Raw genomic sequence first — 17,788 nt, 5'->3', positions numbered from 1 at the left:
AAGACAAGATTAAGACATTTCTAGATAAATAAAAGGTAAGAGAGTTTGTTACTAGTAGACTTGTCCTAAAAGGAATGCTATAAAGAGCTCTTCATGTTCAAGTGAAAGGATACTGGAAGATAATTCTAAGCCACATGAAGAAATAAACAGTACTACTAAAGATAACTACATAGGTAAATACAAACACAATATTCTTGTATGTTTGGTATGTAACTCCTTTTGTTGTTTTCTTTATTCTTTAAGAGGCAAATGCATAAAATAATAATTATAAATCAGTGTTAATGGGCACACAATGTAAATGATATAATTTGTGACAATAACTATATAAAAGAGGTTGAAGCTGAATAGGAACAGTTAATGTTGGCTACTAAAACTGACTTCATATCAATTCAAACAAGATTGTTATAAATTTAGGAGGTTAACTATAATTCCCATGGTAACCACTAAGAAAATAACTAAAAAGTATACAGAAAAGGAAATAAAGAGTGATCACAACGACCCATTAGAACAAATCAAAAATAAAAGAAACAAATATTGGAGAAATTGAGGAACAAAAATTTTGACATGCAAAACAAATAGCACAATGGCAGAAGTAAATTCTTCATTATTGGTGATCACTTTAAATGTCAATAGATTAAACTCACCAATTAAAACAGAAAGACTGGCAGAATGAGGAAAATAATGATCCAACTATATGCTGCTTAAAAAGAGATTCACTTTAGACCTAAAGACACAAATAGGTTAAAAGTGAAAGGATGAAAAAAGATATTCCATGGAAATAGTAACCAAAGAGAGTTGGAGTGGCTATAATATTACCAGTAAAATAGATTTGTTATAAATTGTTACAAGAGACAAAAGGTAACATCTTATATCGCTAAAAGTCTCAAATTATCAAGCAGATATAAAAATTAGAAACATACATGCATAGATTCCTAAAATGTGTGAAGCAAATATTGACAGAATCACAGGGAGGCATAGACAGTTATGTATAGTTATGCCTTGATATCCACGGGAGATTGGTTCTAGTACCCCCTATGGAAGCCAAAATCCACAGATGCTCAAGCCTTTTAAATAAAATAGTGTCATATTTGCATATAACCTACACACATCCTTCTGCACACTTTAAATCATTTCTAGATTATTTATAATACCAAATACAATGTAAATGCTACATAAATAGTTGTTGCACTATACTTATCTTTACTTGTATTTCTATTGTATTATTATTTTTCTTTTTTAAAAAATATTTTTTATGCATGGTTGGCTGAATCATGAATGCAGATCCCACATATACAGAGGGCCTACTGTGTAAAAATAGTTGGAGACTTCAACACCTCACTTTAGATAATGGATAAAACATCTAGACAGAAAATTTATAAGAAAATAGAGGACTAGAAAACACTATAAATGATCTAGACTTAACAAACGTATCCAAAACACCCCATCCAGCAACATCAGAATATACATTAAGTGCACATTTAACATTTTCTGGGGTAGACCATATGTTAACCATAGCAATTCTCAAGGTATTTAAAAGGTTAAAATCACACAAAGTATATTTTTCACCCACAATGGAATAAAGCTAGAACAATAATGAAGGGAAAACTGGAAAAATGGAAAATGCATAGAAATTAAATACCACATTCAAACAACCAATAGGCCAAAGAAGAAATTACTAGAGAAATTAGAAAGCAGTATGAGATAAATCAAAATGAAAACATAACACACCCAAATTTATGGGTGCAGCAAAGCCAGTGCTCAGATGAAGTTTTATGACTGTAAATTCCTCATTAAAAGATAGCTCTCAAATCAACAACCTAAATTTACACCTTAAGGACCTAGAAAAAGGACGGAAAACTAAACCCAAAGCCAGCAGAGGAAGGAAATAATAAAGAGGAGAGCACTTAAAAACAAATTACAGAATAGAAAAACAATTGAGAGAATCAACAAAACGAAGTTTATTCTTTGAGAATATCAACAAAATTGACAAATCTTCAGCTAGATTGACTAAAAGGAAAAAACACAAAATTACCACCATTAGAAGTGAAAGCAGGCACATTACCAATTCAGCTTACAGAAATAAAAAGAATTATAGAGAATACTATGAATAGTTCTATGCCAAAAATAAATAATCTAGATGAAATGCACAAATTCCTAGAAACAGATTACCAAAATGACTCCAGAAGAAATAGATAATCTCAACAGCCTATATAACAATTAAATACTTTGCATAAGAAATCAAAAATCCCCCAACAAAGGGAAGTTAAGAAGCAGATGCCTTCACTGGTGAATTCTACCAAACAAATAATTAACAACAATACTGCTCAAACTCTTCCAAAAAATGGATGAGGGAATACTTCTTAACAGTCAACAAGAAGAGAATTACCCTGATACCAAGGCCAGACAAACATGTCAAAGAAAACTACAGACCATTTTCTTTATAAATATGGACATAAATATTCTTAATAAAACACTAGCAAATCAAATCCAACAGAACATTAAAAGGATTGTACACCATGACTAAATAGGATTTATGCCAGAAATGCAGGAGTGGTTCAACCTAAGAAAATCAAATGATTTAATATACCACATTAGTAGAGCAAAGGGAAAAAAACCATGATCATCTCAATAGATACAGAAAAAGCACTTGACAAAATTTAACACACACTTTTCATGATAAAAAAATCAGAAAACTAGGAATACAGGGAACTTCCTTGCTTTCTCACTGGGATCAGGAACAAGCCAAGAATGTCCCCTTTCACCACTGCTATTCAATGTTGTTCTAGAAGTACTAGCTACATCAATTAGGTAAGAAAAAGAAATAAAAGGAGTAAAGATTAGAAATTAGAAAGAAAGAAGTAAAGTTATTTCTACTTGCAGATGACATGTTTCTATATATAGAAAACCCTACAGATTCCTCACAAAGCTACTAGTACCAATAAATTCAGCAAAGTTGCAAGGTACAAAGTCAAAATACAAAATTCAGCTGTGTTTTTATGTACCAGCAATGAACAATCTGAAAATGAAGTTAAGAAAACAATCCCATTTATAATAGCACCCAAAAGAACAAAATAACAGAGGATGTGAAAGGCATGTATACTGAAAACTATATAACATTGCTGAAGGAATTAAAGATCCACTAAATAAATGGAAAGACATCCTATGTTCATTGATTGGAAAACAATATTGTTAAAATGGTAATACTCTTCAAAGCAATTTTTATATTAAATATAATCCCTATAAAAATTCCATTTTTTTTTCAGAAATAGAAAAGCCAATCCTCAAATTTATACAAAACTTCAAGGGGCCCTGAATAGCCCAAACAATTTTGAAATAGAAGAATAAAGTTGAAGGACTCATACTTCCTAATTTCAAAACTGAATACAAATCTACAGTAATTAAAGCAGTGTCAACTTGCACAAAGATAGTCATATATAGACCAGTGGAATAGAATAGAGAGTCCAGAAATAAACTCAAACATTTATGGTCAGATGATTTTTGACAAGGGTGCCAAGACCATTCAAAAGGAAAGAATAGTCTCTGAAACAAATGGTGCTGGATAAACTGGATATTTACATGCAAAAGAATGAAGCTGGAACCCTACTTCACACCAGATACAAAAATTCACTCAAAAATGGGTCAAAAACCCAAATGTAAGACCTAAAACCGTAAACATATTAGAAGAAAACAAAAGGATAAATGCTCATGACTTTGTATTTGGCAATGGATTCTTAGATATGACACTAAAAACACAAACAAAAGAAAAAAAGGTGAATTCACTTCCTAAAACTTAAAAACTTTTGGACATCCAAGGACATTATGAAGAATATGAAAAGATAACCCATAGCATGGAAGAAAATACTGGCAAATCAAATATCTGATAATGACTTAATCCTCAGAAGTTATACAACAAAAACACAATCCAATTTGAAAATGGACAAAGAACTTGAATAAACATTTCTCCAAAGAAGATATACAAATGGACAACAAGCACATGAAAAGATGTTTAACATCATTGGTCATTAAGAAAATGTGTATCAAAACCAGAAGAGAATAGCCTTTCACACCCATGAGAATGACTTAAAAAAAAAAAGAAAAGGAAAATGTCAAGTGTTCGTGAGGATGTGGCACAATAAGAACCTACCACGTGATCCAGCAATCTCACTACTGGATATTTATCCAAAGATAGTAAATCAATATGTATCATAGGGACACCTGCACCCTCATGTTTATTGCAGCAAGATGTGGAATCAAACTAAGTATCCATCAACGGATGGGTGGATAAAGAAAATGTGGTATATATACACAATGGAATACTATTTAGCCAAAAAAGGAACAAAATCCTATCATTTGCAGCAACGTGGATGGAACTGGAGGTCATGATATTAAGTGAGATAAGCTGGGCACAGAAAGACAAATAGTTCTCACTCATCTGTAGGAGCTAAAAAGAAAAAAAAAAGTTGATCTTATGGAGGCAGAAAATAGAATCATAGTTACCAGAGGCAGGGAAGAGTGTGTGTGGAGGCAGGGGAGATGAAGAGAGGTTTGGTTGATGAATACAAACATACAGCTAGGTAGAAGGAAAAAGTTCTAGCACTTGATAACACAGTAGGGAGATCATAGTTAACAATAATTTATTGTATATTTCAAAATAGCTAGAAGAGACAACTTGAAATGTTCCCAACACAAAGGGATAATAAATGTTTGAGGTGATAGATAGCCTAAACACCCTGATTTGATCATTACATGTGTGAAAGTATCAAAATATCACATGTACCCCGAAATATGTACAATTATTATGGGCCAATAAAAATAAATAGATATGTTCTAAAAATGGCATAGCCACTGTGGAAAACAGTTTGGTGGCTCCTCAAAAAGTTAAGCATAGAATTACCATGTGACAAGTAAATCCATTGCTAGGTATATACTCAAGAGAAATGAAAACATATGTCCACAAAGAAACTTCTACACAAACGCATATAGCAACATAGTTCGTGATAGCAAAAAAGCGGAAGCAACCCAAACGCCCGTCAGTGGAAGAATGGACAGACAAACGTGGTGTATATATACACATGTAGTACTGATACCTGGGTGAACCTTGAAAACATGAGGCTTTTCCATTAACTAAGTAAAAGCTGCCAGACACAAAAGGTCACATGCTGTATGATTCCCTTCATATGACATATCCAGAGTAGCCAACATCATAGAAGACAGGAAGCAAACTGGTGGTAACCCGGAAAACGGGGAGACAGGAATGGGGAGTGATTAATTTATGGTTACAAAGTGTTTTTCTGGGGTAATGAAAAAGTTTTGAAACTAGAAAAAGGTAGTGGTTTGCAGAACATTTTGAATATTTTAAATACCTCTGCATTGTACACTTTAAAATGGTTAATTTTATGTTACGTAAATTTCACCAAAAAAAAAAAAAAAAGTGAGGAGGGAATGGAATGGCTTACTTTTCTTTTTCCTCTTGAGATAATGCTCGCCAAACAATTTTATTCAAGTGCCTGTTAAAAAAAAAAGTCAACAATAATTTTGTAGCAGTACTTAATTTCATGGCAAAAGGTTAACCAAAGGCACCGCAGTGGGAGCCCATCTAAGCATCATCTCCACTGAGCCAGGCCACTGTCATGTGCTTAAAGACACTGGATGTGTCACCTCAGCATCACTGCAGCAGCCTCATGGTTTTGTGGCAATTGTGTCAAATATTAAAGGAGGGCTCAGTCCCCAGCTCAGTCAGGTAAAACTCAGACTGAGTAAAGGCAGTTGACAAACTGGTCTTCATTATCTCTGTTTTAAGTCGTTTCTAAACACCCACCATTTTTCTTCTTATGGAAACATAACTGTGTTCTTTAGTTCGCTTTCTGTAGACACTCTTCTGCCTGGATTCTCAGATCAAAAGAGGTTAACAGGGTCATAAATAATAGGATTGGGACACACTTTAGAGATCAAGCAGCCTGGCTGCCTTGTTTTCCAAATGAGGCTGCTAGGAGGGGCAGCTGGATGAAGCACCTTGCTCACCCACAGCTGCTGGCTGGCGGTGCTGAGACTGATCACGTTTTCAGAGGGAAGCTGTCGACCCAAGAGCAAAGAAAGAGGTTGGAGCTAGTGGTTCCTACAGGGTAGCCATAGCTGCTCTTTTGGCTACTAATCAGTGTTGCTTCTTGAGTTCCCAGCCCAGTTCCGAGTCATTGTGTCAGGACATCATTACCCAAAAGCAGGCTTTCTGAGCTGCAGGGCAGAGAACACTGGCTCCAGGGTTGTGAGCTGATGTTCCATTAAAAAACACTGCTTCCGGCCGGGCGCAGTGACTCACGCCTGTAATCCTAGCACTTTGGGAGGCTGAGATGGGCGGATCACCTGAGGTCAGGAGTTCGAGACCAGCCTGGCCAGCATGGCGAAACCCTGTCTGTACCAAAAAAAAAAAAAAAAAAAAAAACAAAAATCAGCCAGGCGTGGTGGCAGACGACTGTACTCCCAGCTACTCAGGAGGCTGAGGCAGGAGAATAGCTTGAACCCAGGAGGCGGAGGTTGCAGTGAGCCAAGATCACGCCACTGCACTCCAGCCTGGGTGACAGAGCGAGAGTCCATCTCAAAAAAAACAAAAAACAAAAACAAAAAACACTGCTTCCATACAATGAGGTAGGAGAATGCTACTGCTCTTCAGGAGGCATTCTTCTAACCACTGGACCCAGTATCAGCTGGACAGGGCTCAGAGGACACATTTCAGGTGGCTGCATTCTCCTGCCCTGCCCTCCCATCATGAGCCTGGTGAGAACACAGAAAGGGCGTCTGCATGGTGGTGAAGAGGGTAGACTCCGGAGCCACAATGCCAGGGCCCAAAGCTCAGTCAGCTTCTTCTCCTTCTTGCCATAAGGCTTTGGGCCAGTGCCCAACTTTTCAGTAAAGTGGGGATAGTTAATTGTACCGCTCCACTCCTAGTGTCGCCATGAGGACTTGAGCTAGTGTGTACACAGCACATAAATTGTGTCCGATCCAGGTAAATATGCTCTAAGTGATAGAAAAAGAGTCGGGAAGAGGGAAATAAGCCAGCTCAGTGCTTCTGTCTCACTTGAGATGTTTGGTTCTTTGAGGTCTATTTGGAAATTGGCTTTCTTGAATCGTGTGATTCAGGTAATAATGATTAAGGCTGCCAAGATTTGTTAAAAGGACTTATAGTACGCATTTTAGGTATCTTTGTGCTTCTCTGAAAAACAAACAAGCAAACAAACAAACAAAAAACCCATTCACAATCCCCTTAAATGTAAATGTAGAGAGTGGAGGCAGTGTGGTGGGGAGGCTGGGAGTGTGGTAAGGGCTCTGGGTTCAAACCTTGGTGTCCTCATTTTGCTGCTGTGTGATCCTGTGCTACATAGCTTTTGGAAACTGTTTTCTCATTGATAAGGCAAGGCTAACACCACCTGCCCTTGGAATCCTTGAGAGGATTAAGTGAGATGCATACATAAAGTGACCAGGAATAGCTCAATGTTTATTCCCTCCAGGTTCTGAAAAGCAAGGCTTAGAAACGCTGAGTAGTCATTGGTAAATGTGGGTCCAGTTTGCTAGCAGAGGTCTCTAATTTTAATTCACTTCTTTAGAAAATATTTTTCCAGGAGCACATTTTCATAGCCTTTGTTATTCCCCTATTTTCCATCTTCACTAAAATACTTCAATGGCTCTACTGACCAGGGAGGCCACTGCAGGAAAGCCAGTCAGCACATGGGATGAGGGAGTCCCTGTGGGATTCGGGCCCGGCACTGGACCTGAGGGCCTCTCCGCGGCTGGTCCAGCCCCATGATTCAGGGATTTTTCTAACAAAGTTTCCCTCTTTGTTTTTTGTAGGAGAGTGAAATTTGGCTGAGGGATTGCATTCGCCAACTTTCTGTATCTCTAATTCTCAAATCGGCTTGTGCCAAGAGTTGACTCATTTGCAAAGCAACTTGTAACTAGTGACACTTCAGAAGGCCGAGAAGCAGCCGGCCCAGCAAACTGCAGACGGTAAGGAGAGGTTTCTAAGCATGGTCCCCAAGACAGGCTAGAATGGATGCTGCTTCTGTGATCTGAGGACTTTCAATGAAAGTCAGCAGCAGAAAAATCACTCCAGAATCCAGCCAGCCCTGGCAATATCCACTCAAAGCTTATACTCAGACACACAAAGCCAAAATTGCTGCCTCGATTTTTAAAATGAGACAAAAGAACTCCCATGCATGGGCACTAAGTGTGACCCCAATAACAAGTTTATGTCATTATTTTGACCAAAGGACTGTGAGCTTTCCATATGCCTGGTCATCCTTAAACATATGGATTTATGATTACACAAAGGATGTTTTTAAAGTTACATCTCGCTTATCTTTGTTGGGAAACTCCTTAGAAATGTTATATTGGGGATGGGAGTGGTAAATGTGTCATTAATTACTTTTCATATTCTGAATATCTTGAGAAAAGTAAAGCAAAATGGAAAAAGAAATTGACATTTATACCAACAACACTCTTAAACACTATTGAATGCAAATGATCAGGAAATTTGGTTCTATATAATATTCATGTTACTATTAATATTAAATAACAATGTTAAATAATTTACTTGATACAAACATCAAATTAGTGATTCCAAATAATAACAATTCAATCAGTAACTTAATTATTAAATAATATCAATTATGTTAAAATTGTTAATAACTTGAAGTTAATATAATTAATAACAATATAGTGACAATATTTCTCTAGAGGGCACTAAAAGGCTTTTCCAGATTCACTCACTGAAAGTAAGAAGGAGGACAAATGACTTACTATGTTTGTTTTGGTTTTGCTGCTAAGAAAAGAGGCCTCTCTTTTGCCCGGGAGGGGGGTCCCTGTCCTTTCCTGAAATCCTTGGGAAAAGGTCAATGCAGTGGGAAGAACCAGATGACGATTTCACTCCACGCACCTGTGGTTATTTTAGGGTCAGCAGAGTCGGGAGTGAAAGGGGGAAGTAATGAACATCAGTTCCTCTTTATATATCATTTACATAATCCTCACAACAGGCCTGTGAGATAGATTCTGTGAACAAGGAATCTGAGGCTCACGACTGTCACACACTGGAACAGAGCTGGTGTCAGAACCAAGCAGGAAACCCCCGCGAACCATCTGACCGTGGAGCTCTATCTAGCTCGTGGCCCTGCATCAGGCTTTCACAGGCCGGGTAATTACAGGACTCGAATATTTGAATTATTCAAGCAAACTACATTAGAGTGTGAATGGTATTGTTATATTGCATTTTGAATGACTGAATTTGAAGAATTGAACTATATAAAATTTGAATAGTCATATACATACAGACACCTGCTAGGAATAGGGGATGCAGGAGGAAGCAAGGCTGGCTGAGCCCTGGCCTTGGGAGCTGACATCCTAGAGGGCAGAGATGGTCACCAAGCCACCGCCCCTGCAGAAGCTGTGAGTGCTCTGAGGGCCACACGCAGGGTGGGCGCGGAGAGGAGCTCCCGAGAGGTCTCTCTGAGGAGGATCATTGGTGCCGAGGCGAGAAGGGATGAAAGACCCAGCTGGGGACAGCAGCGTAACCGGAGAGGCGCCGAGCTGGGAGGCAAGGCCTGTCTGGAAGTCTCCGACCCACGGGGAAGGGTGAACCTTGAATAGCTCATCCTGCTTCCCAAAGAAACGCTCATCTTTGGTTCTTCTTTCCTCTCAGGTAAAGATTCAGAAATACTGAGGAGCCCACAGAGGCTGCTGAGGAGCCTGGTAAGGCGGCCTCCACTCTCGGGTGAGGGCAGCGATGGAGGCTCACGTTAAAGGGGGTTTGGAGAGGCCTGGGATGGGCACAGTGGGGCGAGTCCTCCCGTTGGAATGATCCTTCTTGGGGCAGGATCAGGCCTTATATTTGTTTGACTGAGCATATGCTAGACACGCTGCAAAACGACAGCAGACCAACACATGCTGGCCTGGGCCAATCGTTAACTTTTCTGAACTTTATTTCACCCGCCCACGTGCTGGCAAATGACAACCCAACTGCACAGTTCCCAGAACCGAGGACACGCTGGCCTGAAGGAGCCGAATGCTCAGAGTTTAATTAAGTTTGTGCACCCAGGATTAATTAAGGGCTGGGGACCGGGGAGGGAGGTGATTACAGCATGGACAAGGACCAGCCTGTGAGCAGAGTCTCCTGTCTCAGCAAGGACACAAGGGTGATTTTCACTGTCGTCAACTTGATCATCATCTTGAACTTGATAAAAGTAATTTTAAAATTAACAAAAACTGTTATTTCCATTTTCTCATTACTGTCAAGTTTTGTTAGTCACTTTATAGAATGTTAGATGCCAAAACAATCAGATGCATTCTGCTAAAAGGAAAACTTTACAGATCTCATGGAAACATGAGATTTTTATGGATATTAGAAAGGGAAGATAGTTTCTTTAAAATCTTGTTGAAGATATTCAGGTAAAGTACTTGATGCAGCGCCTAGCATGTAGGAAGCCCCTACAATAGCTGCTGCCACTGTTGTTTATATTCCTTATGAGCAATTTTTTTTAGACGAGGTCTCACTCTATCACCCAGGCTGGAGTGCAGTGGTGCAATCACAGTTCACTGCAGCTTCCAACTCCTGGGCTCAAGCAACTCCCCTCTTGGCCTCCCAAGTAGCTGGGACTACAGGCCCGCACCACCACATCCAGCCTGTATTTACTTATTTATTTTTCATTGCAGAATTTTATTTTTATTTTTGTGGGTACACAGTAGGTGTATATATTTGTAGGTTATATGAAATATTTTGATACAGGCATATGATGTATAATAACATCAGGGTAAATGGGGTATCCATCACCTCAAGCATCTATCCTTTCTTTGTGTTACAAATACTCCAATTATACTCTTCTAATTATTTTTAAATGTACAATAAATTATTGTTGATTGCAATCATCCTGTTGTGATATCATTCTTTAAATTATTTGTAGAGACAAGGTCTTCCTATTGTTGCCCAGTCTGATCTCAAACTCCTGGCCTCAAGCTGGCCTCCTGCCTCAGTCTCCCAAAGTGCTGGGATTACAGGCATGAACTACCACACCCAGCCTGAACAATTTTTAAATAGCTGCTTCATTTAAAAAAAAAAAAAAAAAAAGCTAAGCTAAAACAAGAGAAGTCTCCTTCTCCATAAAATAAATTCCACATCCATTAAAGAGCAGCCAAGAGTAATACTCACTTTTCATAGGATTGAATTGCCTGTTCCACTTTTTGCTTGTAGATATTGAGTTTGGCTCCTTGGGGGTTAATTAATGTCATCTTATTTGTGTCTTTGCACACATGTGCCAGAGGGAACACCTGCATGTCAATGGCAAAGGAAAGGAAAGTGTCACTTGATAGGTTAACGCGTGCCTTCAAAAATATATCTACATAGTTGTATAATATGTTTTCTCTGACTATAAAGTCAATATACAATAAATGTAGAAAATTAGAAAACACAGTAAATCACAGAGAAAAAAGAATCAGAGATATCATTGCTAACCTTTACTGTTCAATGTTTAAAACTATATATTTTAGAAATCACCACCACCACATACACACATGCACACACACACACACCAAAAAACAACCACCACCAAAACTATTTCAGAAAACCTTAATTAGAATTGCGAATTATCTTCAGAAGTCTCTGTAAAATTGGTAAGAGTGGGCAATAAGAAATAGATCTCATTGTTGCTTCTTTGTAAATTGCTATTTGAGTTAAACGCCTTTTTCATATATTTATTTTACATTTGATTTTCTTTTGAGAATATTTGATTATAGTTACTATATTTTGACTATTTTTGTTATCCTTTGTTTGTTTGTTTGTTTTTGAGATGGAGTTTCACTCTTGTAGCCCAGGCTGGAGTGCAATGGTGTGATCTCAGATAAGAGAGTCTTACACATGTGAAAGAATGCTTAGTGATCAATAAATGAGGCTTCTTTTTGAGTTCTTTCTCTCTGTGCCTGGTACTTACTTCTGGGTTTTGGGATATCTTTGATTTCATGCCAAGCGGCTCCAGGGGGGAAAAGATGGTAAATGTATTGGTTTGGTGGAACTTCAAATTCTGGTCTCCTTCCCCAATTTTGGGGGAACCCTTTCAATTTCAAAGTTCACTGTTAGCTTCTCCATGTATTCTATCCAAGATTTACAGTTGTATTAGGCAGAAACAGGGTGACAGATGCTTACCTCATCTTCTCTAGAATTGAAACCCTCCTTCAATCTTTTTTTCCAAATTCTTCTTTAATCTTAATAGTAACTGTAACTTTATGTTTACCTATTTGCATATTACCTACCTCTCTCTATCAGAATATAAGTTCCATAAGACAAGAAATTTTGTGTTATTCACTACTGTATTCCTATCACTTAGAATAGTACCTGGCACACAGTGTTCCCTCAACAAATGTTTGTTGATAAAGGAATAAATGCATGTTCCCAAAAAGGTATATTCCATATATTAATATTTAAACAAAAATGCAAAAAAGCCTAACAGGAAAATGCCAAGCTATACTGTCATTGTTTCAAAAATGATTCCACCCATAAGGAGCATGTAGGCATTTTAGAAATGTCGGAAATTATTTTTAAGAAGTAAATTTTTAATTTTAATTGAGGTGACATAGTTTATGCTTTTATGTTTCCTCTTGCCTCCAAAATGATACAATAATGTTATTGTTGTTACTATGTTTAAGAAAATAATACAAAGAGGGAAGGAAGGAAGGAAGGAAGGAGAGAAAGAAAGAAGAAAGAAAGAAAGAAAGGAAAGAAAGAGAAGGAAAGAAAGAAAGAAACAGAAAGAAAGAAAGGAAAGAAAGAAAGAGAGAGAGAGAGAAAGGGACACATGCTGATAGGTTTTTACAGACAAAAAGCTGAGCAGAAATGTAAACATATGAGCCGGGTTGAAGCTGTCGGCTTGTTAAGCTGTGTGTCCAAAGATGGCAGGGCAGAGGGAGTTCAACTCCTGGAAAGCCAGTGGGACTAGGAGTGTTCTGAAAAACAAAGGCCTATGTCAGGCTCAATGCCTGACGTCAGCACTGGTATGAGGGTCTCTCATCCCTGAAAGAAGGTCCTGCCTAGGGAGAGAGGACACTGATGTAGCCTCACAAGACCTAAATCAAGGCACTCTTTGAATCTGTGATATCTACAACATCACCATGGAACAAGAGCTGTAAATGCCCATGAGGGTTGGGGGATGGATCAAGGGGATGGATTTAGGCAACTGCCAAATAGAAGGAGAAAGAGAAAAGGCAGATTTTTAAAGAATCTTGTGAAAATGAGCCAACATACTAGAATTCCCAAGTACACACCAAAAAATGCCAAAATCATAGCTGAGCAAATTAACAATCAGAATGTCAATTCACATGATAATAAATTAATTTTATGAGCCATCTAACGATGACTTTAAATTAATTATGATTAAAATTGTTTATTTATTATTAGGTTGTTCAAAGATGTTACAGCCATATAAAAGTACAAAAACTTACTAAAGTGTCATAAGAAGAAATGGATGGGAAAAAAAACAAGAAAAAAATTTATCTTGGAAGAAAAGACATTGTAATTGAAACAAAAAATAATCTTAATAGAATAAATTCTAGGCTACACAAAATTTTTAAAAAAGAACTGGTGAACTGGGTGATAGATAGTACTGAAGACTTTCCCCAGAGTATAGCACAGAGAGACAAAAATAATATAGATAACTAGATGATGATTGAGAAACTTCAATATATATTAATAGACATTTTAAAAGAATAGAATAGAAAGATGGTTAGATAATCAGCATTTGAAACCATAATAGCTGAGTTTTCTAGAGTTTAATGAAAGAAATGAGTCCTCAGATCAAAAATCAGCCCACAACAAAAGACTAAAAATAAATCCACACACAGACACATCATCATAAGACTGCAGCATACTGAATCTAAAAGAAAATCTTAAAAGCAACTCAAACAAAACAGACTGTATAAAGGAGTAGTATATATATCAGATAATAGATATGTGAAAATAATATCTTTATCTGCTAAGGGGAATTTACAGTTAACAGAGACTTTTACATCCTGCTAAACTATCACTCAACAGTGAAGAGAAAACTAAAGACGCTTTTTAGATATAAAGAGATATACAGCTGAAACTGTTAAAAAATTTAATTAACTCTTGAAAGTTAAAAAAGATTACATGTTCTAAAGGCAAAAGTTAAACTCTAAATCACAGTGACAAGATTTTTGGGGGAAAGGTTTTTAATGACTAATTAAAAGGTACTAAAATCCCCCATTGTGTTTGGGAGGAGAATAAAAATACAAAATATCTTCAGACTTAGTTAAAAAAAAATTGTTGGCTGGGCACGGTGGCTCACACCTGTAATCTCAGCACTTTGGGAGGCTGAGGCGGGTGGATCTCTTGAGGTCAGGAGATCAAGACCAGCCTGGCCAACATGGTGAAACCCCATCTCTACTAAAAATACAAAAATTAGCTGGGGGAGGTGGCGGGTGCCTGTAATCCAAGCTACTCTGGAGGCTGAGGCAGGAGAATCACTTAAACCCAGGAGGCGGAGGTTTCAGTGAGCCGAGATCGCACCACTACACTGCAGCCTGGGCGACAGTGCGAGACTCTGTCTCAAAAAAAAAATTGTCATTACATTAAAACTTTTAAAATGATCACTAAAGGAATAGAAATACAAGCAGTGATCATTTAAAAATGACATTTAAGAGAAAGCATAAAAAATAAGAGGTTAAAAAAAGTTCAAATATATTCGTATTTACAAAAAATGGTATTGCACTTAATGGAAAAATAGGGCAAGAAAAATAAATCAAGATAGCTAAAATCTCAAAAACATAATGTTAAAACAAATAGTAAGTTTCATAATGGTGCTTCCAATGTAATACCATTTCTATAAAGTTTTAAACCTGTAGGACCATGTTTTAGTTCTTTTGTATTAGGAATATTAAAATAGGCTGGGTGGGGTGGCTCACCCCTGTAATCCCAGCACTCTGGGAGGCCGAGGTGGGCGGATCACCTGAGGTCAGGAGTTTGAGACCAGTCTGGCCAACATGGTGAAACCCTGTCTCTACTAAAAATACAAAAAAAAATGAGCCAGGCATGGTGGCACGTGCCTGTAATCCCAGCTGCCTGGGAGGCTGAGGCAAGAGAATCGCTTGAACTCGGGAGTCAGAGGTTGCAGTGAGCAGAGATTGCACCACTGCACTCCAGCCTGGGCAACAGAGTGGGACTCCGTCTCAAAATAAATGAATGAATGAATAAATAAATAAATAAATAAATAAATAAATAAAATGTATATGGAAACTCATGCTAGGGTTTATCTCTGGAGAAGGAGGAATGGAAAGTGGAACCAAAAGGAGTTGCACAGGTGGCTGCAACTTTATTTGAAATGCTTTATTTTTAAAATAATGGAAAAATTTAAAAATCAGGTTTAAAACTATCAATAGTGGTTACTTCTAAAAATTGAGATTTCAAGACAAGTGAAGAAGGTAGATAAGACTTTTACTTTTTACTGTATTGTTTCATTTTTTAAAAACTACATATATTTAATTCGGTAATTAAACCACCAAAGACCAAAACAAACAAACAATAGGCAAAGATTTAGAAAACTGAAGAGAAAGAAAGTTAAGAAACTGCACAGTCCAATCTTGCTACTTAACAACCACATGAATTCAGCATGTGGCTTCTAAACAATTCTTGTCAAAGAGAAGGAACCAGACAGTGGGCTGAAAGGTGGGAGGACTGAACTTTGAAAACAGAATGAAGCTTGTAGAAATTTAAAAAAAATCAAACCATCTCTCAAAATAGAGCTATATGTCACATAAACTTTTAGAAGAAAAAAAGGATCAGTCTCAACAAAATGAAAGTCCCTTGGGTTTTTCTTTCCCTGGAAAAAATACCCCGTTAGAAGTCTGTAAATAGCTTTCCAAATTTGCCCAGTATGGCACAATTGTGAATCAATACCACAGAATGCTAAGCAACATTATAACATTTCACCATGATCAGCTTGTCTCCTGGCTTAATGTACTTAAGAAAAACCCACTGCTTAGTGTTCTACTTCCCTGTTTTGTGGATTTCAACCTCATGCCTTTCATGGCCATTGTGTCTTCAGTGTGATAGTAGCTCAGATTTGGCTTGTGTGCACCCACTCTCCTTCCTCTCCTCATGCAGATCCAGGGAAAGATAAAGTCATACCCCACACTTCGAGTCTGACATCTTAGTTTTTACAACATGGTGGCTGCGTGGATATCACAGGAATTTTCTTTATGATGTCAAATTTAGTGTGACTATGAGGTCATAAGGGGCATTCTCATAAGGACTTGGGGGACAGAATCATGGCACCCCCAGCTTCTGTAAGAAAGCAAGTGGCGAGGAAGCTGAGGTTAATGAAGACATTGAGAGCTCTGTTTGAGAGGGAATAAAACCACCTGATCACGGCACCTTGGAAAATGTTTACTTATTACTGTTATGATGCAAATCAAGCATAACTGGCTAACGAGGGACTCTTCTGGATAATATTTGATTTAAAAAAGGGAGGCTTAAGGTATTACCTACTTTAATTCAATTCTCTTGAGGTTAACCTAGAAGCCTTATCAAATTGATATGAATAATTACACCATGTGTGACAAGGTTGTAACTAGTAGAGAGGTAGAGGTAGCGATCGAGATGGGGATGGAGGGTACAGAGAGACAGTCACTGACCATAAAGGCAGAAGGAATTGCCGGGATGCATGAACAGGCCAATTTGGGCCGATTCTGTTAGAATTCTCCCCACTGTGAGATGAAATACTCTGTAAGCAACCACTGTACTCAATAGTGATTATCAATAGTGATGATACTATTTATCCTTATTCTCTGCCAGGCACTGACCACTCTACATATTTTCGTATTCAATTCCTTTATAGACAAATGCATTTAATTGCAGTTTTGTTGTATGTCTTTCCTCTTCATCAAACTTTATAATCCTTTATTCCCCTTTAAAATTACTAGTTTCTGGAACAAAACATGTCCCAAATAATCATTTATTAAATAAATGAAAGACTAAAACTATATATAAATTAATGGCTGAGATTCAAAACTTCTTTTAAATTTATCATATTATAAAACATAATTGTTTGGATTCCACCAAATTTGAATTCTTGGTAGTTGAGGCATGGGATGAAATGTAACTGTGCTATTTAAGAGGTGTTTCCTAAACATATGAATAAAGTGAAAAACAGTTTAAGAGATATATTTAGCTTACATAAGAAAACTATTCACAAATGATAAAAGAATTGAAATTGAAATACCATTTAGCAACGTTTTTTGATGTTTTTTGTTTTTACTGTTAACTGTTCTAAGGGATAGCAAAGAGATACAGGAAAATGAGCATTCTTTAAAATTCCAAGTAAACTGCTCCCAGTTGGGAGGAATAATTAAATAATTTACATTAAGTAATTTATATTACTGAATGTTAATGTAATCACTAAAATTCATCCCAAAATGGCTATTGTAAGGAAAAATGTTCATAACATATGCTAAATTAAGAACATAGAATACAGAACTGTGCCCACAGCTATTGATTGTTAAAGTAGAACAGGTCGAATTCCACCTGACAACATTCTAGCTGTGTTTAAAAGCAATCACAAAACATTTTGAAATTGAAAAACTAGTGTGAAACTGGTGATTATCTATTGTTCAACTCTGATTGAATTCTCCAACTCCACTGTTTTTCAATTAAATCAGTTCTTCTAGTAAATATCCCAGAGCTTCCTAGCAGATTGGCCAAAGAGAGGTTCTGATTGGATGTGTGTAATGGAAATGTAATAGCTGT

The 17,788-nt window shown here is 37.3% G+C and overlaps 1 protein-coding gene across 6 annotated transcripts in view; it reads right to left on the bottom strand.

Annotated features, from left to right (window-relative positions):
- VWA3B (von Willebrand factor A domain containing 3B) overlaps positions 1 to 17,788 on the bottom strand; it is a 224,625-nt gene that overhangs the window by 44,791 nt on the left and 162,046 nt on the right. For 4 of the 6 annotated variants that reach the window (XR_008522064.1, XR_008522066.1, XM_024242354.2 and 1 more), the window contains exons 20-21: positions 11,189 to 11,307; positions 5,457 to 5,507 (exon numbers count right to left, since the gene is read on the bottom strand). Coding sequence is in view for 3 of the 6 variants with exons in the window: in XM_024242354.2 (XP_024098122.2) it covers positions 5,457 to 5,507; positions 11,189 to 11,307 (170 nt within the window). In the remaining 3 variants the exon portion in view is untranslated. The remainder of the gene's footprint in view (positions 1 to 5,456; positions 5,508 to 11,188; positions 11,308 to 17,788) is intronic. The other 2 variants (XR_008522065.1, XM_054547229.1) reach the window with 1 other exon arrangement.

Source organism: Pongo abelii, chromosome 12 (genome assembly GCF_028885655.2).
Source record: "Pongo abelii isolate AG06213 chromosome 12, NHGRI_mPonAbe1-v2.0_pri, whole genome shotgun sequence".
Classification (NCBI taxonomy): domain Eukaryota; kingdom Metazoa; phylum Chordata; class Mammalia; order Primates; family Hominidae; genus Pongo; species Pongo abelii.
The sequence above is the reverse complement of the archived record's forward strand: the minus strand, read 5'-3'. Positions and strand labels throughout refer to the sequence as shown.